This window comes from Castor canadensis, chromosome 12, assembly GCF_047511655.1.
Source record: "Castor canadensis chromosome 12, mCasCan1.hap1v2, whole genome shotgun sequence".
Taxonomy (NCBI): domain Eukaryota; kingdom Metazoa; phylum Chordata; class Mammalia; order Rodentia; family Castoridae; genus Castor; species Castor canadensis.
In genome coordinates this window covers 42,990,955-43,018,795 of record NC_133397.1, presented here as the reverse complement: position 1 = coordinate 43,018,795, position 27,841 = coordinate 42,990,955, and the positions used below count along the sequence as shown (strand labels likewise).

Below are 27,841 nucleotides of genomic sequence, written 5' to 3'. Positions count from 1 at the left end.
AAGCTGGCTGTTTTCAGGAATATTTAAGCTTTGCCCTAAATATTCATAAATGCCAACATTCACACATTCAAATCACGTAAATGAGTATACAAATGAATTTTTTTATGAGCACACACTTAACTATAGCACTCTAACACTTCCACCCACCTGCATTTTGAATAAGAATTCTGTTGCTGAATAATAAATGAGGTAATAGATATAGAAGCATTGTTTCAAGAAACATAAACTATTTGAATTGACTTGATTGTTATTTCATTAGAGTGATTTCTTCATCTGCTTTAGAACAAAACTATAAGTTATTTGAGGTAGAAGCTCTAATTTACACCTTCATATGTAGTGAATATATTTTGTCCCCACCAAAAATACTATGCATAAATGAGGTGCTTTGTATTTACTGACTAATTGGTTCTCATTGTATTTGTTACTCATGTACTACAGCTAAAATTTATCCTCCACATGTTGAGTCTCATTTTATTATTTTTGTTAAATACAGAACCACAAGACTGACATCTTTGTATGCTGTCTGCTTCTCAGAGAAAAACAATGAACAAATAAGCATCAAATTTGATTTAAACAATGGAAACTACCTTAAGTTCATTTTGTCCTTCTAATAGAATTGCTGATTAGCCAGAATTGCCAACTTGATATATTTCTTTATTGATTTCATTTTATCAAATTAATTTCTGTTTTACAATTGTATATATGTTACAATTGAGTTATTTTTCTGTAGTGTCAACTATGACTTCCCCTACCTTCTAGAAACTTCTTGTTCCATAGGTACAAATGGATTGTATTTTTCTTGGGGAATTTGTGGCACTAACTCTGAATCTTGTTAGATGTCTTTTCAAGAAACCTCACCTAGTGATAAATATTTTCTGAAGAACTGTTAGATTTAATCATGAAAGTCCTGATCCATGTAGAGAGAAACATCACCAAAAGCATGTGCCCATCAATTAACCAAACATAGCACACTTCAGCTAGTACCATTCATATAAAAAGCACCATTACTTGACATGATTTTTTTTAACTTTGTATTTGGATATATAACAATATAGAATTTCGCTGTTTAGAAACAAAATTTAAATTAAAATTTTAGAATAAGTCAAGGATTGTTTTGTAGGAAGCAAATTCATAGTAGACATCCTACTGGGAAGTTGGAAATAGTTCTTTTCTTCGCAAAGCAAATTCGTCCTTCTAGTCAAGTTTTTTTCCTTGTAGTTGTGTTGACTGGAATGTGTCAGTTGTCAGCACAACTGCTAATCTTGAGACATAAAGTCTAGGAATGATGTTCTTAGTGGGAATATAATACTAAATGCTAGATTAGTTCATCCATCCTCTCACCATGTATTTTTAACCACACAGGTATGCAAGTGTCCATAGAGCAAATTCCACCATCAATGATGGCCTACCTGAGAAAAATTTAACAAAAATACATCAGTGTTTCTGTAGTTTCTAAATGGTCAAATAACATTAAGCAAAATTATCTAACTTGTATGCATTAAGCATTCTTTCTCCCACATTCTAATTACATTTGCTGAAACTCCACATGTTGACATTCATGTGCAAAGAATATGGATCAAGTGGCAGTGCTTTTATTTCTTGCAGTCTGTCTATGTCATTGTTTTCTCTAAAGGTACAGAGACTTAGTTTTAGTAGGCGTTTGAAACAAGAACAGATGCTTGCCTTGTACATGCACAGACGTCCCCTGTTAGGGATGATCACAGTGGTATTTTGACCTGTGAGTGGTTAAATGCCCAATTAGAGACACTTACCTAAATGGACTGTTATGTAAAGCTAATGCTTTTGCTTGATCACTATGTTGTCTCTTCCAGCAGGTTGTCTCTTTTCTGAGAAAGGTTATAAACATCAAGGAGAAGTATATGAAAGAATAGAATTGATTAATGTGACATATTTGAGGGTTTTTTCTACCACTTTCTCAACAGTAAGTCATAGAGAGGCAGCTCCAAGCATAGTGAATTAAATTTAAATTACACAGCTTTGGCCAGAAAATTGTTCAGTTAATTCCACCTGAAAATGAAATTTGATTTTTTCCTCTATACTTGAGCCACTTCCTGATTTTTCATACCGTGATGATTTCTGCCAAGACATCTATTGAGTTTAGAACAAGACTGTTGCTGGCTTTTAATTTCTGAAGGAAAATAATACATGAAAACCAAGAATGCTTAGTTATTACAATAGGAAAACTACCTTAAAAATAAAATATAGTTTTATAAAAAGATCATATTTGTACAGTGATTTTTTTCCTACTCTAAGAGTGCTATGTGAGGTACTGTTGTATGACATCTTTTGTTATTTTAGATATTCTGTTTTGTGAAAGATAGCACTAAGAGCATTATAATATTTCTATTTGTTGTATTATTCCAAAAGAAAATTGCTTTAAAAATTTTGATTTGCATCATCTAAATAATTTATTCTGCATGGAATATTAGCCACTGAGTCACACATTTGTAGCACATGAATTTAATTTAAGAAACAATCCTCTTTATTTATATCTGATGCTTCTCTAAGTCACAATTCGAACATAGGCTATAAAAGATGGAGGCTTAGTTCAGAAAGTACCAACATAGCTACTATATTTTTATACAAATTCTAACATGAACCCTTAAGTTGAAAATAATTTGTATGTAAAACTTTGAGTTTAAGATCTAAAACTGGATTAATTTTAAACATAGTGCAGAACAATTTAATCAAAATGGTGCTACTTCATGAAGTATTAAAGACAATGTTGATAACACTGAAATGTTTTGATTGACATTTACAATGTGTATTATTCTAGGTATTTTTCATGCACTGATTTAATCCTTAAAACAATAGATCTATTATACTCCATTTTTTTTCAGATAAAAAAATAAAGCACAGAACAACTCTTAAAGTGTAACAGCAGGATTTCTTATCTTTGGCACAAATGACATTTTAGGGCAGGTAATGTTTTGCTCTTAGAGATGTGGCCTGTTTTGTAGATGGTTTAGCAGTGTCCTTGGTCTCTACTAGATAATAATAGCAACCTGAACCACAACCCCAACTGTAACCTAAAACATCTCTAAACACTACCAAATAGCACTACAGGTGGGGGAGGGGAAGGGCAATAATATCACCATCGAGATGAAAACCACTGGTTTAGGTGGAGGAGGTGAATCTAATTAACATAAATTGTAAGGAGATATGTGAATATCACAATATATTCTCCCCTGTACAACTACTATACGCTAGTGAAAAAAGAAAACAACTGGTTTAAAACATTTATCTACATGAATATACTTAAAATTCCCCAAGAAAAATGAGAAAAAATCTTGCAACCTGTTTAATTACTTAATCTAATTTTGTTTAATTTGAAAGAGTATTCAACTTTGAGGATAAAAGTAGCTTTCCACTAGAAGTAGGCCCTAGAATAAAGCTGGCGATCTGCTCTGGGATGGACTGGCACAATTGCCCTGCAAGAATACATAAGCACTTGTCATTATCATGTTAATTTGGATGGCATCTTGCATGATGAATTTGTGCCAAAAGAAGGATGGGTTTTCCCATATGAAGCACATTTTAATAAGAGATACCTGCATGACTATCCTGCCACTTGCAGTAGTTTTCACTGTTAAAAATTTACACTCCAAGCAAAACCAGTATTTTGACTTTTCTCCTACAAAATAACAGCAACAAGATAAATGAATCCAGAAATTCTCTCAAAAGAATTAAGTGGAGAATAATGTGAACCCATTTCAAAATGCTATTTAAAGGCTTATATTTGTTTAGTTATATTCTGAAGCCTTGGCATCTGAACATATTCTATATTCTTAAAGATCCTGCACTTGGAATCATTTTTAGGCCTAATATTTATCAATTACATTACTTCTTGACTCTATTTTTCAAAAATGCCACAACTTTCTTAAAATCTATTTATTGATACTATAACCTCTGACAATATTAGGTGTTGCTGTAATGAATCTCATACCATATTTCTGCTTTTTTTTTTTGAACTAAGATGTCTTATTTTAACTCTACTTCTAAATGAAGAGGGCATCAATTTTGCAGTTGAATAGCCTCTGAACAATCCAAACCTTCTTAATGCCTAGCAGATGTAATGAGATGTTTTTCTTCTTGTACCTTGGATCTTGTCTGTTTTACTTTAGCGTTAGCCAGATCTGATGCAAACCTTCACAAATTCCATGCAACAACTATGTTCAGTTTATTGCTGCTTGTAAGTGGCAGTAAAAAACAACCTTTGATGCTTGTCAATGTGTTATGTGACTAACTGCTCGGATTTACACACTCTGCTTTTTATTACAGCGATAGTTGTCTTTTTTGCTGTTAAGTGCACTGAAGCAACTAGAATGTCACAGAGGAAGCAGTCACCTCACCCCCACCCTACTGTGAATATCTCACTTATTGTGAAACCTTAATGATAAAAAGGACAAGGGGAGAACAATACCCACTATCTGAACATTGTAAAAATGAGATTTGAATGTAAAAGCACTTTAAATGAGCTATATTTGCTCCCTTTTTTGCCTCAGTGAAAGATATATATTTTCTAATAATGACAAGCTACATCTCAAAGATTTATCAAACTCTACCTGGTTGTGAATGTAAAAGGTTATGACTGTTCTGCTTTCAGGGAGCCAAGCAAAGTACTACATAAAGCCCACTGATGCATACATGGTAGCACTCCTGGGGCCGTAATAAATTTCAGATCATCTGTTTCTGCCAGGTTGTCTTAAATATCTGTATGGTGCTATGTGCAGCTTCTCTTTGCAATGGGATGGATGTTGTCTGCAAGTTGACTATCACCATTTCTATGTCCTCTTGTAAAATGTTGCGATCAAGTGTTCCCATAGATACAGACACTTCCTTGAGTGATCTGTTCATGAATTTAAGCTGTGTCTTTGGGGAAGGAAATAATTGAATTTGCTTTCTCAGTATGTGAAGTAAACACAAACTGTGTTTCATTTGTCGATGAGACTAAGATAAAAGCATATGTAGAAGCCTTTACCTTAATCTACTGCCTGTGATTCCTTTGCAGACCACAGATGACATCCTTGTGGCCTCAGCAGAGTGTCCAAGCGATGATGAGGACATTGACCCCTGTGAGCCGAGCTCAGGTGGGTTAGGTTAGTCGACTTTTTTTCTTACTTCCTTGACTTTATTGTAAATGTTTACTGCATGCCATCTTCCTTAGAAGATGTGTCCATTGTACATAGAAAGCTACCCCATTATACAATGGTATATTGGGAAATTAGAATCTTTGCTGTTTTACATGGATAAATTTTCCTACATTTTTTTCTTTAATGTTAAAAAACAAAACCACCAAGAATATATATTTCATAAAAGCAATGGGAGACTGCACATAGGGTGCCACCTTACTGTTCACTTTCCATTAGCTTGCAACATAATTTTTGCAGCTAACAGTATAATGGGTTTTCCCTTGGGTCACTTATAGTAAAATTGTAAGGCTAAAAAATTACAGTGCATTGTGCGAAATTATTTGACCTTCCAACTGACAAAATGTCCCCACCATTCGCTCTACCAGAAAATTATCTTAAGTGATATATTTCTGAATTTTAGAAGTGAGAGCATTGTGGCAATAGTAAACCAAACAGCAGGTAGGGCCTTGAGACATTTAATACAGAAACATTTGAGTCTGTCAGTGTTTCCCTAAAATTCAAGCTGATGCATTTTACTTCTACATGATGAATAATTTCTCCTCCTTTTTTATGATATGTTTGTATCTCATCTGATATGACTAACACATAAATACTGTTTCCACACACCCCTTGTGCCATTAAGTGGAGGCTGTGAACCCTAAAAATGAATGAATCACAGTCTGATTTTCATAATACCAACTACTGGGTCATTTCCATTCATTTGGTCTGTAAAGTGCTGTTTCGTAAAACTCAGTAATTTCTTTGTTTGTGTTAACTAAATGACTGTGGTGATATAGATGAACCACTAACTGTTAGCTCATGACCTTTCTAGATAGCCATCCCCTAGAAACTCAAAAGAACTTCATGTCACAATAAAATAATTAGCATTCTTTGAAAAATACCATTTTAAAGTAAATCTACTCATCTGAATATAAAATGTTTCAGAATGCACTGCCTGCATCACTTTCTCTCACTCTCCCTCTCTGTTTTTTTGTTTTTTGGCATATCACTTGCCCCTACTGGATGCAAGCACTTGAGAGAACTGCTGAGTACCATTGAGGAACAGGAACTCAGCAGGAGCCCCCGTGTGGGAGCCGCTCGGTGTGCTCCCACCCTCTTTCTAGACTTCACCCCACAGACAGGACTCTCAGCCCCAGAATCATCTGTCATGCTAAATTCTTACACCTCTGGTTACCAGCCATTCAACTTTCCCAATTCATTGGTCTCTCTAATTAGTCCCTCTTGGTTGTATGTACAGGTATGGTCACCTCAAAATACCATCCCAAGTCTCTTGGCTAAGATCTTGCCTTGTTTTTAATGGCATTCTCACTACTCTATGTTAGTCAAAAAGTGTGGGGGGGGAGGTTTATATTATTATATCATTCCCACCCTCAAATTTTCTTTCCCTGTTTCTCTCAGGCTCACATGCCCACCTTTCTGGTGTTAATCCCTCACACTAGGACATTCTTTTCTTTTTTGGTATCTCATCTTCTCCAACATTTTCCAGTTTGGGTAATTTTAACAACAAAGTCTGGGGTTTATGTGTTTATATTTCAGTGTAGTTGATTTTGTTTTCAAAATTAGTGGGTTTTTTAAGATAGTCAGTCTTTCTCAGCATTTTATACAATATTCAAATAGTAGTGAGAACTACACAGGTTTTTTTTTTTTGTCATATTATTGTTGTACCAGGGCTACATTGTGACATTTATAAAAGTTCTTACAATATATCATAGTTAAATTCACCCCTCCATCATTCTTCTTTATCCCCTTTCCTCCCATTCCTAGCATAGTTTCCACAGGTCTCATTTTATACCTTTCATACATGAGTACACAATATTTCCACAGTATTCACTCTCCTATACCCTTTCCTTATGTTCTCCACCCTGCCACTGGTACTAGCCCCCAAACGAGACATGTTTTACATAGGTTCTTACTAATTATAGTTCTTGCTGATTTTTCTCTGGCCTGAACCCCTCTTTTGTTGTCTTAGTATAGGCAATCATCCTCCTTTATCAGAGCCTTTACTTTAAGTACCTAGTAAATCCAGTGTGAAAACTCTAATTGTACCTGAAATTGTCACTTTTTCTTTCTTTTTGAGCTAAATGGTCCAATTATTCTAGACATTGCTTACAGGTTTTATTCACCATTGCTTAGAGACTAGTCCACAGTCTCTGTTTTTTTGTCTGGACATTGAACCTAACTACGGGATGGTGGGGAGAGAAAAAAAGAGATGAAGAAAAAGAGAGAGATAACATTTTTGTCTCCTCTTTTCCTTTTTACTCACCTGTCTTTTGTCTGCTTTGTTAAATATTATAACATGGTGGCAAGGGAGTAGAAGCTTGGCAACAGCCATACTCCAGATGGTTTTAATGTATAGCTTACACCTTCCCACATGAAAATAAACTCCATGAAGCAGGACACTGTTTGTCCCACTGCCTACATGGCTGTGTTCTGTAAGCTTAAATTCTTTTATATTGTATCAAAGTCTGTTGCACAAAACACAAGATGCACAGCTACTGACTCTATCTTATGATAACTATGTCAGTACTCTCAGACCAAGCCTAGTTTAACTTCCTCTCCTTCAGTATTTTTTCTCTTACTCCTTACTTTTCAATCCATCAATTCCTGTTAAAATAAGAGAGCAAAGCAAATTCTTTTGCATTACTATTGCCATAAGCTTGTCTTGTGATCGTCTCCCTCAGTGTCTTCACAGTGTATGCCAGAAATAGATTCTTTTTCTGTATTGCATTTTGTGAGTGAAATCTTTTTCTACATTGGCTTTTCTATCCTATGACTTTTTTTCATTGCCCTTCTTTAGTGCTTCATGCAGTATTGTTCTGTTAGCAGAATTGGCTCTATGTGTGGCAGCTTCCAATAAAATTCTGTTTATTTTAAAATTTTTTTCCTATTTTCCAAGTTTTATTTAAGAATAGAGGGTTTTTGTTTTTAATCATACTTAAACCTGAATACTGTTTCACTCTAGGATATCCCTCCTAGTTTTTGTACATCTCTTTCTTACTTGCTATTTGTCTAAAATGCAAGTATAATTGCTGATGTTATTAGATTTTGGATGCTGTTAGATATACTTTGACAAAAATCATTTCAGATATCAGTGGGTCAAATTTGGTGAAAGTTGGCTGGTGGAGTGGCTCAGTGTTAAGAATACCTGTCTGCTAAACACAAGACCCTACATTCAATCCCCAGTTCCATAAAGAAAAAAAAATTAAATTTGGGGAAAGGGATTTTATAGAAGAGTAACATATTGAAGTATATATTCACTAATGTACATTTCCATCTCGCATGCGCACTTGTCATCCCCAAAGCTGCTATTTCTAAAGAGATACACACTTTTTTAAGTGCATTCCCCAAATATTCTGGGATTTTACCCTCTCTGAGGATTTACGCATGAAATTTTTCTAATCAGACCCTCCCCACCAACTTTCAAAAATAGTTTTTTCTATGCAAATATACCATGTACATTATTTAGGTGCTTTCCTAATTCTGCTAATGGAACAAACAAGTAAAAAAAATAAAATACACAAAGCATCTTCTTGAATAGTAGTAAATTGTACCTTTTATCAAGTGCTTGATAAATTTGAATTACCATGTGGCTCCTCTCAGAAGTCTTAATGAAGAGGGAAATTATATACTTAGTTATCAATATCATTATTGTTCAAATATTATTAAGTTGTAACATACATTCACTGCTGTACTGAGCTGTGGGCACAAAAATATAGTTTATACATTGAGTTTGATTCTGTTAAGGGATATTCATTTTACCCAGCTGCCATTTTAGTGACTTTGTCTAATTTTTTGGGTTTTCACCTTTGATATTAGAATATCATCTATTTTTCAGCAGTGTTGCAAGGATTAAAATTAATATATTTAAGGCACTTCTTGAAAAGCCTGACATAAAGTAGAATGTAAATGCAGCTTTTTGTTTTCAAAATTCAGTTATATAAAAATAATATTCAAGTTATTTTTTCCTCTTTACATAATGCTGTTACTTTTCCTGGCTGAAAATTGGTGGGCAACTGACGAAATCACTCAGGTCTCCTGATGGGAGGTGTGCATGTTGAAATTGGATCAGGGACAACCCCCTGGGTGGAAACACATGGAACTCAATTACACTGGATTCCAGCCTCACTGTCCTGCACTGTTAGCATTGGATAATAACTATACATTGGAACAAAAAGAATTTTAGACTATGAGAGGGTGGCTGTGTAATTCAGGAAAGCTACCTGAACCCCAACTCTGATTCGACAGGTACAAATCTGAATCAGTCATTGGTTATTAGGTCACAGGATACCATTGTCCTAAAATGTCTGACTTATGGTACTTAACACCTGACAGATGAATGACCTTTCCTTCATACTTTTTCTCAAAAAAAATTTGCACCTTCTGTGCTTTTCCATCAGCCAAGACATGTGATTGTTGAAGTGAATAAAATAATATATGGAAAGCATAATGAATAATATACTCTGCTTTTAATAAGTGTGGTTGAGTGTTTCCTTTTAATTTACTATTTGTATTATACTACATGTATATAAATTACTTATTTTCCAAGACTCCTTCTTTTCATATGAACATAAAGTCTTTGTAAACCAGATTTCTTTCTAACTTTATACTTCAGATTTACTTAGTAAACTGACAAAATGGCAGCTCTACAAATCACTGAGGTTCCCAGATGGCTTTTAATTGTGCCAGTACATCTTAGCATTTCTGTTTTTGTTATTTTGAGAAGAAGGCTTGCTACATAGCCCAGACTGACCTCTGCTTCCCAAGTGCCGGGATTACAGGCCTGTATCACACATGTGGTTTAAATTGGGCCCTTTTTCAAAACTCCTGGAGAAGCTTGGAAAAGTTGATTTTTATGTTGATATTAAGGACCTCAAATGAAAATAATAACCTCTTTGATGTGAGAGTTTCCTGATGAATAACTCCAATTTGTCATTTATTACAAAAAGAACAGGTTTAGTTTCCTGTTCCTGAGGGCCCTATTTCGAAGAGCAATTTCCTCTTAGATTTTCAATGTTAACAGTAATATATCAATTTTCTTTGTGTTTGAGGGGTAGGTAGCTAATAGAACAGTGGGCCATCTTCCAATCAATTAAACCTTTGTCAAACTAGAAAAAAGAAAAGCTTTGTCAAATAATAAAATATCTGGGTAGTCACAGGAAAAAAGAAGAATCACCCATTTTTGTGGCATCTTTTAAAGGTTAGCTGAGCCAGTGGAGATGAGGTGATCAGTAAGCTGCTCAAAGGACAACTGTTGTTGCACATCAGTTACATCACATTGATCAGGGTTCAGATTATATAGGTAATAATAATCATTTCTATTCAGTGACAATTTATTCTGTGCTTATCATTGTTTGTAGTTCTTACAAATATTCTATTTTACAAAACAGGAAATAACTGAGGAGATTAAGAGAGATCAAGTTATCCAGTGTAACATGAGCAGACTAGTAAACTCTCTACTTTAGCTAGGCTGGGCTTTTGGTTTCTTGGATTGCAGAAAGTTGTTCCTGTAAAATTCAGGCACTTCACAAATATAGCTTTAATTTTTAAGATATTCATTTAAATAATTCCATGGCATAATTTTAAATTTGATGGCAAAAGTTCCTTTACATGTATTACTATTCATTAGGGTAAATTTGCTGCAATTACCAGGCACTTTTAAGTGGTTTTCCAGTCTGCTATTTTGAGAAAAGATCAAAAGATTTCTATTGAGCTGATCCCATTAACCACATTAGGAATAAAGATATGTATATTGAACAAGGCGCATCTTTTCATTAAATAAGTAATCTCAATCATTTGAAGGAATATATCACTTATTAGACCATATTTTTAGAGCTTGATTAGAAGATAATTTTGTTCTACATTTAAATTTGGGGTATTGATTATGTAATTATTCAAAAGTGAGTCTAATTAGCCCATAATAGCCAACACATCGCTGTTAAAATGGAGGATTTTGAGCAACAGCCAGAAAAACAATGCTAATGAGTGCTCCATTTTCAGGAGCATTAGAGCATCTCTGAGTACCAGGTCGGAGTCAGGACTGAGGGCCCAGCTCATTCAGGATGGGTGGCCTGGAGTTTGGGCACTGATGCATGAGTTGGTTTTCAGGATACAACATGCCAGTTTGGAAACTGGTGGCTTTTTTTGAGTTTCTTTTTCTTTCTTTTTTGGCTTTATTTTTTTTCCTGTATAAATTTAATTCTCCAGAATACTGGAGTAAAAGTAAATGTAATATATTTAAAATAAAAGAGTCATCAGATATTCTTTTTTTTTTTTTGTCTTTTCTTTTTTGGTGCTGGGATCTAACCCAGGGCCTTGCACATGCTAGGCAAGTGCTGTACCACCAAGCTACAGCCTAACCCTCAGAAAAATTTTCTTTTGAGGTGCTGGGTATTGAACCCTGGTCTCTCATGCTAAGAAAGTGCTTCACCACGGTGCTACACTCCCAGTACATTTTTTGCCTTTTTTCCTTGCTTTTCCAAGGAACATTACATTGAGCAAAGTTAAACAGATAATGATTTATTCCAGACAATTGCAGTAGGACAGGGAGTCTAGAACACAGCCTAAGCTCAATGCATCAGGAAGAAAAGGTCTGTATCTGTGTGGATGGAGGGATTTGGGACTAACTGAGTTTGCTAAATGGCTTTATTCCAAAGAAAAATGAGGTTTCTCTATGACATTTAATCAGGCTTCTCCCATCTCCCACAGACTGGGAGCTGGGGATACTATCTCCACTGATGTTTGCCTTACAAAAGGATGTTTCCCAAATCCTTGATTTAAATTACCATGGGCTATAATCCTGGCAAGAAGCTTTTAAAGATATTTATAAGGCTCGCACCTGTAATCCTAGCTACTCAGAAGGCAGAAATCAGAAGGATCAAGTTTTGAAGCCAGCCCTGGCCTAGAGCAGGAGACCCAATCTTGAAAATACCCAACACAAAAAAGCTGGCTGACTAGCTCAAGTGATAGAGTGCCTGCCTACCAAATGTGAAGCCCTGGGTTCAAAACCCAGTTCCACAAAATAAAAAACAAAAAAATTACATTTCAAAGGAACAAAGAAAGAATTTGGAATTAGAAATGCTCTAAGCAAAGGAAGGCTAGAGGGCTCAGGGCGGTAGAAAGTTAGTCTACAGTTTGGTTCACTGAGGTTTTTATTCACCAAAATCGATTCCTACTAGGACTCAAACAGGAAACAAAATAAACAAAATGTAGGATATTTTGTTGTTTATTTTTCCCTCCTAATACAATAATTTTTATTTAACCTGAACAGTTTTGACCCTTCTGTGATTTGTTTCACGCAATATAATCGGATGGATGTATTTTGTTACATTTTAGAAAAGTTCCTAAGAGCATTTTGTAAGCATTGTGATATGCAACAGGAAGTGAATATTCTATGTGGCCTGAAACTTGAGAAACAAATATAAGTGAAACCGAAATTTTAAATCCCAGACTCAAACTCCTGTGCTTGCACATGTCTAGTCAGGCCACTAGCCCCTGTAGGCCTAATAAAGAGCCATGATGAAGGGCAGAGAAAGTAGTTTTATTACATAGCCTGAGACACACCAGGGCAAGAGGCAAAGTAAGCACTCAGCCCATCTTCAGCCATTTTAGGGGTGCAGACATGAGCTATAGGGTTAAGTAGACAAATAACTAAGACTGGGGACAAAGGTATGCAGAGTTAAACCATCTCAGTCACAGATGTGGTCTGGTCCTTGTTTGGGGAGAGGTTCCAGAAAAGTTGTTATCCAGAGTCATTGTGGCAGGTGGTCTATCCTGAGGAAGTTCTACTGTTTGGGGTAGTTTCCCTATTCCCTATTATAAAATGTTATCAGTCTGGCCTTCCTGGAATCCAAGGTGATTGCAAAGTGACTGCAGAGAGAATGACTTAGAGCAAAGACAAATACAAAATGAAGGCAAAGATGCCATGTTTTTCTCCTAATCTTAGTCAGTTGTTGGCCTGAGTTGGTGCGTTTCAACTTCTTACAGAAGTAGTTTGAGATGCAGTCCTTTCCTGATCTTAGGAAAGTTATTTAGTATTTTAGATGCTCAATTTCCCAGTTAGTAACATGGAAAAGAATGGGGTTATTATGGAATGGAGAAAAGAAGCTGCACACACAGTACTTAGCAGAGTGTCTGGTACATACTAAGGATTTGGTGAATAATCATGGGAAATCCAAAAATAGGTAGAGGACTTGCAGCTACTAGTACAGTTTTTGTGCCAGTGAGTACCTTATTCGGCCTTGTAGTAAGGTTCCTCTTAGGAGCACAGATTTGATTGGAGTGAAAAGGAACTTAGCCCCTTTGGGGGTTAGAAAGAGCAAGCCCTATCTTAAATTGTCTTAACTGATATATGATTGCCTGTTTATAATAATTAACACATAAGTGAGCTTGTTGAGTTTGATTAAGCATTCACTTAGAAGTCTGTAATAAATAGATGGCTGCTAATACAGTACCCTTCTACAGTAAGTAACAGGAGTCAGTAACAGAAAAAATCTGTAATAAGTACCAAATAAGTTTGTAAGGAGCCTGCATGTATCCAGCCTTAAAGTATTAATAGTCTGGTTCCATGTCACATCTATCTTAGAAAGTGCTAAAATACCATAAAAGCCTTTTTGAAGTGGACACACATCCTGTTGTGCTCTGGAAGACAATGTGATGTATTTCCTTGCTCTAAAATATTCACCAGTCCTGAAAGGAAAAATGTAATATCGGTTCAGAAAATATAGGATAAGTATATTTCTTATGAAAACTTGAAATCCATGAAGAATGAAGTCACGTTCTCTGTAATTTATGTCAAATCCCTGTTTTGATAATGAAATTGGCTTCCTGTGGAGTTTTCTTGGTACCTTAAATAACTGTATTTCCTTAGATGATATCAGGGGTAAGCTGGCATATTCTGAATTCCACTCCACAGGGCATGTGGCATCCAGGAAGAGCCAATATGCTTTCTTGTTGGCTCATGTGCACCAAGATGTAGCAGATGCTACATGTGGCTTTGGCTCACAGGTCTCACTCATCAACACATTGACTTATTGATGAAGTCACTGTCATCCTTAGGACCTCCTTATCTGTCCACAGACTATTATATGAAGCCTGGTACTGGTAATAAGAAACATAATGACCCTTTATTAATTTTCCAGATTAAAAATTGGTATGTTAAAGATGTCAGTATATTTGGAAACCATCAATTACATTAAAAAATTTTACAGATGCACAAGTGGGCTCCTAGGATGCAAGTACATATATTGCCACATGTAGGAGCACACTAAAATCTTTTGTTTCACTGAGTAAACTTGGGAAGCCAAAGTGCCTGAGCTCAAATTCAAGTTCAACCACTTGCTGTGAACCAGAAAGAAAAAAGTTATTGAACCTGTGTGTACTTGTCTTTTTGCATCAATAATGTTAAATCCTTAAGCTATTTCCATGTTGATAAAAATGAGTTGATGCCTATAAAGGACTTAGCATAGTCTGCCACATAGAAACTTTGATACAAGTTAGGCTTTTTTTCTTTTTTTTTTTTTTTCTTTTCTGTTTTTGAAGTTTTAGCAAAGATTTATTTTAGTATAACAGAGAGTTTTAAGCAGGGAGAAGTGGGTCGGGGAGGAGGGTTGAGAAACATTTCATGTTTTCCACATAGGAAATAGGAGTAAAGACTCCATAAATTAGGTTTTATTAGTCATACTAGCAAACTACATAATAAATGGAAATAAATCTACATCCCCAACCAAGAAGTGTTAGTAATTGGCACTTTAGCATCTAGGAGGTTTTTTAAAGCATTCCTAAATTCTATCAGTATAAAACTTTTGTCAGTAATCACGATGAACCTAGATCAGTACTTCAGCTTCATACATTTAGGTTGCTATGGTGGGAGGAAGGCACATATCATATGAGATTCTTATTCTTAGAAGAGAAATGCATAAAGCTCTGCCCCAAGAACATTCCTGTTTGCTTTTCTAATGACCTTGCTCTTCCTACTAAGGCATTTGGGAATGCACTGAGCTGCAAGACTTACTGGGCATACCCACCCTCACACCCCTCCTCCTAATTCTAGTCTTGACAGGCTTCCCTGTAATGGACTCAGAGGAGAAGCTAATCTTTCACCTTAGCTATTGGACTTTCACCAAAAAAGAATATGATCTTTTCCCAACAAAAGAAAATTGAGTTAGCAATAGCTTCATGACAGGAATACAAAGATGATCGCCCAAAGTGAATAGACCCAGTTCCAAATCAGGAAAACTGTGTGCCCCATTACCAGAGTGCTTGGAGCTTCTGTTGGATGTTGTGCAGGTATCCTGGGTGAGGAGAGGTGCACTGAGACCCAGCATGCACTCTACAATCAAAACTCCACCCTGATTTCACCCAGGGTTCATTATAGAATTCTACAGCAGTAAAGAAAGGAGGGGAAACAGGAGTGATAATTTTTAGAAACTCTAAAACTAATCAAAAGAGTTATTACTTCAAAGATAATAAGCCATATTGCCAGCTATTACCAAATAAGAGTCTTAGATGATTGATTTAATGACACCTAAAAACATAAACTATCATAATAAAATTTTATTATTTTTCTTTTATTATTCATATGTGCATACAAGACTTGGTTCATTTCAATAAAATTTTAAAAGAGGGAGAAATTTAATTCACTTCAGTCATAGGAGCCAGAGAGCACTGATCCATTAAAGATTGAATGTTCCACAGATAAACAGAAACAAGCTCCACATGCACCACTACAATTAATGGTCTGAAACAACATGCCCTGCGATGTAAATGGCCATTTTTGCCACCTGAATTCACAGAACCTCCATTCATGAAAGGGAAGCCCTGAAATACAATTGCTCCCACAGAGATAATGTCCTTGGAAGTCACTGCACAACTGACTAAGCCATGGCATATTACAGAATTGCCTAATTGTCGGGACAGGTGCTGATTCACTACCTTTAGTGTGAAAGACACAGGAAAAATAATCAGACCATCATGTTTTCAGAAAAACCTTTGTCCTTTTCAGAGCACTTGCACATTTATTGTTCTACCTGCTCTGATTCTCACAATAAGCCTCAGAGGTAAACAATTCAAGTGGCACCATCATTGTTTCTGATGGAGGAATGTTAGGAAAAGTAGTGAATTGCCAGCTGTCATTCAGCAAGTTAGGTGCAGTGCCAGAACTACTTCCTCATGCATAATCCAATATTTTCATTTCACTGCATGGCTTTTGTAAGATTCTATGGGAGTGCAAACTCCTACAGCAAAGGACAGATAGGTGTCAGGAGGCAAAGTGGATCATTACTGGAATGGATAAAACTGGACAGCTGGTTGGAAAAGATGCCTAAAGTGTTAAATGTTTTTATGTGTAACTATGTGTAACACTGTGATAAAATAGGAAATAATGACAGATTACTGTGCATCTCTAAATATAAACCATTGAACATATGAAACTGTAATAGCCACAGACAAACCTGAGTTTCAATTTTAGCCATGTCACTTAGGAAGCCAAAATAACCTAGCATCTTTGAGACTCAGTATTCTTTCCTATAAAGTAATAGTAATAATACCTATACCACAGGTATATGAGGAATAAATTAGATAATGTGTGCACAGCACATAGTATAGAGTGTACCATGTAATAATAATTAGCAAAAACAACAGTCATTGACTAAGTAAAATAGAAAAGAAGTTTAGGTGTAGTGGCCAGTCAGAAGTTATTGTGGCTGTACTGAGCATCAGTTAATATGCTATGTTAGAGCTATCTACTAAGAATAAGTCTGTGTGATATTTGGGAGGAAGTTAAGAGGGTTTTGCTAAAGCAATTATTTAAGTAAAGTAATCCCAAGGTATTGTGAAATCTTCGGTGGATCTCTTAAAAAGCCTGGGTTTAACCATAAATCCATGTAGAAAACAAGACAACTAGCAAGTTCTGTCAGAGCACTGCAGTATTCACACATATGTATGTACACAGACACACACACAATATACTTACTCTAGCTATAATCATGGTGACACTTTAAAAAAAAAACTGTAAACCAGGTTTTCTCCAAATTTCTGTTTTCAGGCCTTGAAGCTTCCTTGGGATAAATCCCTGGTTTTTATAAGATAGATCGTTCAAATTTCTGTATGCAAATAGTGAAATGTATCATAAGACGGTGATTTCTAGGTCTACATATTTCTGGCTGTTGTAGCCAATGAGCTCCGAGGAAGGGAAGGTATTTTGCTATCAAGAAGCAAGGTTGAGTAGAAATCAGTAATAAGGAATATCATCTACACTTCAATATGTAGCTCTTCTTGCATTTTTTGAAATATAATACATTTTCATGAAAAACACATAGAGACCCTAAGTTCCCTACTTTTGAAACTGATTTTCCCAGTTATTGCCTATATGGTTTTTCCTCGACAATTATGGAAAGTTTGGTCTGACTGATGAGGCCCTTCTTAACACTCTCATTCCAATAGCAACAGGACTGAAAAGTACCCAAGAAACGTCTGCAACTGCTCTGCTGAATTGGCAGAAAAGAGCTCAAAGTTAGCTATCAACTATTTGTAGTCCTGAGGATGTCAGATGATGTTGATGTAAATGAAGCACTCAAATGCATCAATCTGAAGACTGCTGACTTGGGTAACTTTAAATAACTTAGTGACTCCAGTCATTGGGACTAAGCAGCATGTACTCAGAAGCATAAGAAAAGTAACATTGATCCCAATGCTTCCAAGCACAGGAGAAGCAATTACTGGATTAGTAAACTAAATATTATATTTACCTCTTTTGTGGAAGAGATTATGAAGGTGGGAGTTAGGGAAGTATTGGGGTAAAAATGTTTTATAAAGAAACGTGTGATGCGTGTTACCCAGCATGCAGGAGGCTGAGGCAAGAGGATTTTGAGTTCAAGGTCAGCCTGGGCTATATAATGAGGCTCTCAAAAAAAAAAAAAAAGGTGTGCAGTTATAATGCCAGTGTTTTGTCCATTTTGTTAGCACATTTACTCAAAATTTCAAAGCCAAAGATCTCTCACATCTTCTTAATGTAACATTCACTCCACTTAACCCCTTCACATTTATCGAATTAACAAAAATCTCTTTCTGTAATCAGTCAGAAAACTTACATTTTGCAGCTTGGGTGTCCAATCTTTATTAAAAGTTGGAAGATATAAGCATCAGCAAGAAAGAGAAATAAAGTCACAGGAAACTAATAAAGAATGTATACATTCTAGCCTGAAAAAGAGGGGAAAATATCTCACAGAAATGTAACATTTCGGTAAGATTTCATGATTCAGTATAGAATCCATACTAAAATGGGGGGGGATATAATATATGTTTGAGAGAATTAATTTATCTATAATTTCATAGATGTTATTGGATTATTTCCATAAAACAATAGGTAAAATCATATTCTCACATACTCTCAACTGAAATTGTTTTTTCAGCACTAGAGTTTGAACTCAGGGCCTCACACTTGCTAGGCAGGCGCTCTTACTGCTTGAGCACTCCACCAGCACATATACCCTCATTTGTGTCTATTTTTCCCCACTTGACCATTTCGGCCTATTCACCCTGTGGGTTGTTTATATTTTTTCATATGATAGATGTTCTTTGTACTTCAGAAGTATTTACTGTTGGTATGTCATGGCACTACAAATATTTTTATTTATGGAGTTAAATATGTTGATCTTTTTTATCTATGGCTTCATTCTAGAGGCTGCGATCTGTGTAGTAAGTTTCATGTGTGCTTTCAAACTTTTTTCTTCATTTGCTGCTGACCTTGCTATGCTGCAGTATTCTGGCTCTTGTTCAGTTCCTGAAGAGCAAATTCTTTCCTTCCTCTAGGTCATTCCTTATGTTTTTCCTTCTGATTCATGGACTCTTCTGCCTGTTTTCCACTTGCCTACTTTCTACTCATTTTCTAGGTCTCCTCATGTCACAACTCAGACAGAAAGTCTAGCCTAAATCAGAAACCTCAATTTAGAATAGCCAGGCAGGGCAGCCCACACCTGTAATCCCAGGTACTTGAGAGGATGAGGCAGGAGGATTACAATTAGAGAATAGCCTGTGCCTCTAGAGAGTTCAGGGCCAGCATGGGTTACTTAGCAAAACCCTATCTCAAAAAACAATTTTTTTAATGGTTGGTGATGTGGCTCAGTGGTAATGTGCTTCCCTAGTATATATGCAAGGTCCTGGGTTCACTTTCCAGTATCCCCACCTCCCAAAAAAGAAAGAAGCCTCTGTTCAATACCTGCATGGTTCCTCCACCATACATTTCATCTCCTAGCTATTACTTTGTATAACTCTGTGATCTTTGTTGCATTTCTGTTTGCCTCACTATATTTCAAATATCATGAAGGCATCCAGTGTGTTTAGTTATCTATTATACTATCCTGTCCATGGAATTTAACTATAGTTTACTATAAGCTTGTTGATATAAAGAAGGTTCTTAGAGAAAACGTCATAAAAGATGGAGGATTTAAGCTAGGTCTTGAAGGATATATACTATTTATATAGGAAGGAAGATAAAGAGCCTATGAGCAAAGCAAGGAGGTAGAACTTCATCTCTCTATCTGTCTTTCTGTCTATCTCTCTATCTGTTCATCTATCTAGCTATTTATGCAGGGAATAGCAATATTATGACTGTAATTTCCTTTGGAAAAAAAAAAGGAAGACAAATTTGAGTAAGTAGCTGTAAGTGGGCCATGAAGGGCCACGAAACAGTAGGTATATTTATACTTTAGTAAACACCATGATGCTTTCAAGGGTTCTCATAAAACCTAACAGATAGAATTACCAGGTAAAAAAAAATCTATGAAACATGCAGATAGCCAAGCTATGGACACATAGTTTACAATATGTAAGGAACTGAACAAGAGGATTATGTAAATGCCTTGATCCTGTGGCTTCCCCTACAGATGCTCAGTCATTTTCATGTCACCAAAGTCATACAGGGTGTGGCTGTTCTTTGCCTTTTCTTTTCCATATGGGACCAGTTTAGGGAATAGCCTGTTCTAGTTGGGAGTCTCTACCATGCAGGCACACAATGAGTTTTTCTGTGCCTAGCAACACTTTTCCATGAAATACCTAGGTTTGTAGAGAAGATAATGATCCTCTCTATCTCATTAGGGTGGCCCCTGAACTCCCTTTCAAACTTGTGCTTTGGTGATTTGGAAAGCAACAGAGGAAAATGTCAGACCTAGCAGCAAAGCAAGTAGCAAATGTTTACGATTTTCAGTTTTTTTCTGAATCAACAATTCATTGTGGGGAGGACTAATATGCATCGGAAATGTCCTCTTCTCAAGCCTCTTGTTTGACCTGCAGAAGTAAACTTCGTAATGAACAGGACATAGAAGGAGCTGGTAGGAGAGGAGAGTAAGAGGGGTTTGAAAGATCCAGCATCCTCCAGCATCTATCACTTTTCACAAAACCATAGCCAGCATAAGCGAAAAGTAGAACATGTCATATATACCACTGTGTACTGCTTTTTTACTAGTGTGACATTTAGACATGACTTCTTGTGAGCAATTGCATCATAATTGTTCCTTCTGGCTTATGTTGTATTGAAGCACAAAAATGGGAAAAATCATAAACTTTGAGGGTTTTTTGGGGGGGGAGGCTTGAAAGGGGGAGGAAAAAAATTATACTTATCTCAATTCACAACCACCCCAGGAGCCTACAATTCTAATTTTCTTTTCACAGTATTAATGAAACTGGGTACTGAAGAAGATTTGACTTCTCAAATCTTCTCTGATAAATCTGAAACCATTTTCAAGGCTTGTCTAGAATTATAATAACTTTCACATTTATTAAGACACAGTATAGAACTCCAGTTCAAAGAGATCATTTTGGGTACTCTTTTTCCTACATGGGGTGGAGCTAGAAATTTGAAGGTGATTGCTTTAATTTGAATCTACCATAAAACTACTAAGACTGCTCAAAGACATTCAGTGAGAAGAAATTCAATAAGCGCATCTTGCCAATAGTTTTTAGAAGGAATCATTATAAGACAAAGATGTCCAACAACTCCAATTAGCAGAATGACATATGTGAACATTATGGAGTTTTATGACTCTTTATATTCCCCTCCTAATCTGAAATATATAGCTTATATTCTATTTTTTACCATTGGTATGTTTTGCTCTTTATTATTTCTTTGGATGGTAATTTCTTACAATTCTTTTTCCTGAAGTGCAAATGCTGTGTTTTCATTGTCATCAGTATATAGTGACACTCGTGCTTCATCCTTGATGTGACAGGGCTATGGTTGATGGTGAACCTATACATTAACTATATTGAAGAAATAAAACCAGCCTGGAAAATTGCTTAGAAACCATAATCTTACTCTGAAAGCTATCTTTGGAAACAACATAAATATAATAAGATTATAGTGGAGGAACTGCTCACTCAAGTATACAAAATAGTTTCATAAAATGACAATTTGAGTGATAAAAAAAGCATCTGATAGCATGTTACTGCCTTGGCAAACCCGTTAATGGAAAGACAAGCTCCCCCACCCCCTGACACCAAACCTTCATTTATGTGTCTTAGGTTTTAGGATGTTAAGCACCATTTCTTATCCAGATGTTTATTAACATAAATCAAGAGTAATTTTATTTTTTAATAATAACATTTGATTTGTATGTTTCCAATCTCAGAAAGAATAACAAAGATGTCACTTTCCATTATAAAGTGAAACCTTTATGAAAAATTCATTAATATTCAAAAACTTACCTTTCAAACCATTTAGTTTAGTGCATAATTTGTGAATCATTTTGCTAAGTAATTGTGACTTTACTCCTTCCTGTTTGCATATCAAACAATGAAAACTGACATATATAGGCTCTGATGTATACACTTAATGCTCCTCACATTGTCATCTGTAACTTCTCAAATTTGTGAAGTTATATTTTAAAGTAATCATGCCAATATAAAACATGAAGACTATTCTAGTAAAATAACCACATTCTTATTGGCATTTTTGCCAATAAGAATTATTTTACATTGTGATTTGAAATTAAGAAAAGTTTTGTTTATTGAACACCTTGCTGAGTAACGTACTCTATACTCTACACCAAACACTAATGTTTTTCTTAAATATGCTCATCCCAGGACATTTCTAAATTACACCTAAATTAGACCTTATTTGGGAAAAACGACGTTTTTCACAAATACAGGACCAAGGACTGTCAAAAATAAAGGCACATCAAGATAATTATTCTTCACAGTAATTTAATATAACTATCTCAGCAAACTTAAAGACAAGTTAAAATTTTAAATGTTTAATTTTTATACTAGTCCATTTATCATTACTATTATTGTTATGATGATGATGATGACGGGGGGGGGTCAAACCTGGGGCTTAGTGCATGTTAGGCATATTATTCTTTTTATACGACAAACTACTGGAAAGTGTCTTTTGTCTATTTTCTATAATGAATTATCATCTGATAGGAATAAATTGGTTTAGAGTATAATAAGACAGTAAAATATGTCAACTGTCTTAACACTTAAAAGCATATATATATACATATGTATGTATGTATGTATGTATATGACTACCTAAGTAATTATAATATTAATTAGACAATGAACAACAAAGAAGATTAAAGAGCTAGCAGACAGAATTCTTTGTAAATCTACTGGACAAAAGCAGATCATGTGTGGAAAGCTTCTTGAGACCATCAAATCTTATCAAATACCGGTAGGGAGGGAAGGAGGGAAAGATGGAAGTAACAGTTTATATTGCATGAGTCCCAATAATTTTCCCATACCATTTCCCATGGCCATTAAAGTGAATATGAAACAAGTGAATATGAATCTGACATATGTCACAACCTCTTAAGGTATCTTTGTCCTTTCTAGTGCCATCAGTAGCTTCAGAATCATTTAGGTTAAACTACCAACAAAAGTCGAGAGCTTAATGTTGCTATTAACATGGGCACACCTCCTCCTGTCACATGTAGCCTTGGAAGTTTACACTCAGTTCCAGTTGACTCTGAGGGGAGCATGGTGATGGGCATTCCTCAATAAAGTGGAGATAATTGGAATAACATGGGAAACTTGATAATACAATAATGTATTCGTATAGTGTTCACATACATTATGTATGGTTCATGGTGATTTTTTTTTCCTGATGAATCACTGAAACAGGAACTAAGTGAGTCTAAATGTTTGGATTTCATCAACTCATTTTTTTCTTTGATGGTAATGTATGTAAAGGGAAATATATATGTCACCACTGAAGTTGAATACTTGTTTGTAATCATACCAAATTACATACATGCCCTGGCTTATTTAGTGACCATGATAAGTGCTACTGAAGTTTACCATTGACCCAGACTCATGCCCCTGGACTCAATATGCTGAAGTACCTACAAAACAGACTTAACTCTCGATCATTTAGGATTTACAGCTTATTTGTGTGTTCCATCTTTAAGCTCCTCCTTCTTTGATCTCTTTCATTTGTTTTTAAAATGTATTTTTTATCACATGCTGGGACAAAGAAAGGGTGAATATAAGCTTTGGTATATTCTTTTAGCACTGTTGAGATGAAATGTGTTGTAGATTATTTTAATTATTTAAAATGTCCTTAGTTTATTATGGTGTGTAAAAGATACATGAATTACTTATGGATTTCTCTAATTAAATTGCTTTTTATAAACTGTCCTAAATGGTTAAAATATAACTGCATTTCTCTTCTATTTATTTTTTAGTAAATCATATAAGAAGACATTTAGCCTTATTATCCACTTGTGCTATATTCTAAATTCAAATAAATATGAAATGTTCTCAAAGATTTTTCAGTGATAATCAAAATAAAGCATTAGTAACATCAACAAGTGAAACCACATTGATAATTCATGAATATATTGAAATTTCTCTAGCCTGATATTGCACATCTGGGAGAGAACTGCCATTAACACCTAAATACTTTTGATCTTAGGACAAAAGTTAAAGGAAATATCACTTAGCCTTCATATTTGAAACATAAATAGAAAAATTATTAATTAATCAATTAGATTTAGAAGCAACTGCACATTCCAAACATCTATAATAATACCTACTGTAATGATTATTAAATTTTTAATTTGAAGAGTGAATAATAAAGTATTTATTGTGTTTAGATTTTAGTTTTTCAGCTGCTTTTTTTATGTTGCTTTAAAAAAAAATTTGGAATCTCTATGTAAGGGTTACATAGAGATATTTTTAGGCCTCCTGTGACTTAAGCAACATTTTGGCTACTGTTACAAAAGAGGCAAACATATTCCTTAAACAGGAGAAGTTTACTGATTGTCTGTATACAGCCAAATTCAGGTTTCTCCTTGGGTCTTTGGGATCTCATTCTAGTTTGAATACATCTGTTGGTGTGATACATGCAGAGTTATTTTGAAACTATATCCAAAATATATGAGAGAAAAAGTAAAATGAATATTCTTGTGTATGGTAATCTATTTATGACAACCATTCCTAATTGCAAACACATATATGTATATGAATATACATTATCCATACCTGTATTTTTTAGTACAGAAAATTTAAATCTTCCATTCCATTAAAATTCTAAAGTTTTTACTATCCTGGGCTAAATGATTAGGATTTTATCTCCATTCTATCCCATTCTTTTCTGACATAGTGAGGTAACTGTGAAAATGTGTTTCACATGAAAGCATTCCATGGGGTAAAACACCATGATAAAAGAATGCTCTGTAACAGGCACAAGAAGAAAGTTGTCACTTAGGGAAAGTTAGCAGCTGAGCTGATTGGCATACTTTAGCAAAGATGACTGTATTTAAAAGAGAAAGTGCTGCCTTTGGTTTTTCAGGTAGTGACAGAGTTACTGCAGTAGGTTATATACTTATTGAGAGGGAATTAATTTCCTGTAATCAAAGACTGTGGATTATAATCTTTGTCTCCTTCTACAAAGGCCACAGAAGTAACTCTGGGGCTTTTTATTCAACAACATTACATGCGCTTTGTAAAACAGCAATGACATAATCTACATAGAATGGTTTCACCAGCTGCTTTTTATAGCTATAGAACATAGCATATTGCTTCTTTGAGACTAAGAGCCATTACTTTATAAGTGACTATATTTTTAAGACTTTATTTTGGGGAAGAAAAGAAAATGACAGTAAAAATCCCATATTTAGGCAGAAGAAATTTTAGTAAGGTTTGAAAATGAAATTACAAAGCAATATAAGGCTGTATGATTTGGTAAATGATTTCCAGTAATTAACAGGAACTTTTGTAGAAATACTAAAAATAATTACTAAATTATGTTTGGTAGTAGTGATATAAAAGCACAATTTTAGTCTACTTGAGTTTTTTAATTCACGGTGTGTGCACACACATGCATATGTAAATACTATATATAAAATCTTGAGATTGTTTATATTCCTTGTATGTCATTTATAAAGAATAATGTTTTGAAAGTTACAGCAATTTAACCCATTACATCTAAAATGTTATCATTTCCTGTAGGATAAGAGAGAAGATGGAGATTCAGGAAAAGACAGAAAACACAATCCATAGAGGAAAATGACTTAGGGTCAAGGAAAGACAGAATATTTTCCCTCTATAGTTACTATTATTTTGTAGTTTAAAAGTTTAAAAGGTTAGTCCATAGAGAAAAAGAGATGCTCTATGCCCTCTGCTGAGGGTTTTGTCAGTTGAACAGAACTAGGCCAACCTATTACTTCTGAGTTTTGACTCAAAACCAATCCAGAAGATATTTAAAATTGAGAAAGAATATTTTATTTTACTTTTTCTTCTAAAGTTTAGTTTTGAAGATGTCTCATCACTGCCATTGTATAAATAAAATGCTTATATACTTATATAGACAAATGAATCTCCAACAGAGAAGGAAATCCTGTTTTAGTTTATAAAGATGTGACTAAAATTACAGTTTAAAAAGCAGACAATTAGGTATTCAAGATGTTTGTAACATCTTATTGCTCAATGATGTGTTCATTACAACAAGCCAGTATGAATTCTAAAATAGTCCTAAATTTAGCTGTGCTGATTGTCTAGGGTAGGGTTAGCACCAAGTGTTTTGCAGCAACACCAATTTCATTCGTAAAATGATTCTCTCTAGTAGTATAGGGTAGGGCTATTTTGATTTTATTTTGCATGTTGGGCTCATAGTTTTTCACCTAACACAACATGACCCATGAGAGCTAGTTGTTGCTTATTTGGGGCTGTGCTTATAAGACACCATTACCAAAACTGATCTGAGAGAAAGAAAAGATGACAACAAATCTCTCTCCAAGTGTTTTGATTCACAGTCCCTAGTTTTCAGTGATCATGAGGAACAGAGATTGCCCCATTTAGTGGCAATATATTTTTCCTAAAGCAGTAGGTGCCATTCCATTAAGCACTAAAATAGATACTAAATATTAATATACTCTCTGGTATTCGAAAACTCAATAATCACTTTGTTTGTTCTTGTCTTGTTTCCCACAGCCAACCCAACCCGAGTAGGTGGCAGAGAGCCTTACCCAGGCTCAGCTGAAGTGATTCGGGAGTCTAGCAGTACCACAGGCATGGTGGTTGGAATAGTAGCCGCAGCTGCCCTATGCATCCTCATTCTCCTGTATGCCATGTACAAGTACAGAAACCGGGATGAAGGCTCATACCACGTGGATGAGAGTCGAAACTACATCAGTAACTCAGCACAGTCTAATGGGGCTGTTGTAAAGGAGAAACAACCCAGCAGTGCTAAAAGCGCCAACAAAAATAAGAAAAACAAGGATAAAGAGTATTACGTCTGATCCCAAGATCTTAAAAGACACTCGTATAGAAATAGTCTTCATTTTATCTGAGACATAATATAAACTTATTTACTTTCCTTTTTATGAAGCACATACAAAAGAAGACAGGGAATGCAATCAGGAAGGAAAGACTGTTTTTAAAAACAAACAAGTATCTCATGCTCTTGTTTCTCAAAAAAAGAAAAAAAAAGAAAAAAGAAAAAAAAAAAAACAAAAAAACAGGGGCCAATAAATTCCCTAACATCCGCAGTGTTTTCATTTACTGCCTGTCTTTATGTTGCTGGAACATTTCTAAAAGACAGTGATGACCGCACGCATTCATAAAGCAAAGGAATATTATAACATCGAGGCACAACACAAAACATAACACAAAAAAAGAAGCTACCTATGATCCTGGATTTAGCCAAAGTGCTAGCGCTTTCCTGAGAGGTCAGCTAGTCTGATTGCTAGAGAAGACTGTCCCTTTGAGTGACACAACCTGCAAACCTTGATGAGTTTGCCACCGAGTGCAACAGGAGCAGTGGTTGGAACTTGCATTTGAAGCAAAGTGCTGGCTTTTTTGAAGACTTGTGTAGGAACACATTCAAAAAGCCCCTTTCTGTTTGGGAGAGGAAAACAAAAAAGTATGGAGGCCTTATTTTCAAAAATGTGAAATATAAGGCACATTTTCACACTAAAATTTCAAAACAAAAATGAGAGGGAATAGATGCAATCATTGGGAAACTTTCATGCACGCTTACTATGTTATTACATATGTTTATATAAACCCCATCTCTGTGTGCTTTCTGGACTGTGATAAGTGATGTTTTATAGCCTGTTGTATAGAAAATGCAAAATATATCTCTGCTCTTCAGCCATTTTTGGTAAATTCAATGTTACAAGTCTTGCTAAGTATAGGGAGTTTTATGACATCTGAGCAACAATGATTTCAGT

General features: G+C 35.2%; 1 protein-coding gene across 50 annotated transcripts in view; it reads left to right on the top strand.

Moving 5' to 3' along the window:
* Nrxn1 (neurexin 1) overlaps positions 1 to 27,157 on the top strand; it is a 1,065,367-nt gene extending 1,038,210 nt beyond the window's left edge. For 31 of the 50 annotated variants that reach the window (XM_074049660.1, XM_074049666.1, XM_074049659.1 and 28 more), the window contains 2 exons: positions 5,033 to 5,120; positions 26,601 to 27,157. In XM_074049660.1, the coding sequence (XP_073905761.1) occupies positions 5,033 to 5,120; positions 26,601 to 26,908 (396 nt within the window). In that variant the 3' untranslated portion in view covers positions 26,909 to 27,157. The remainder of the gene's footprint in view (positions 1 to 5,032; positions 5,121 to 26,600) is intronic. The other 19 variants (XM_074049662.1, XM_074049685.1, XM_074049673.1 and 16 more) reach the window with 1 other exon arrangement.
* The last annotated feature ends 684 nt before the right edge of the window (positions 27,158 to 27,841 follow it).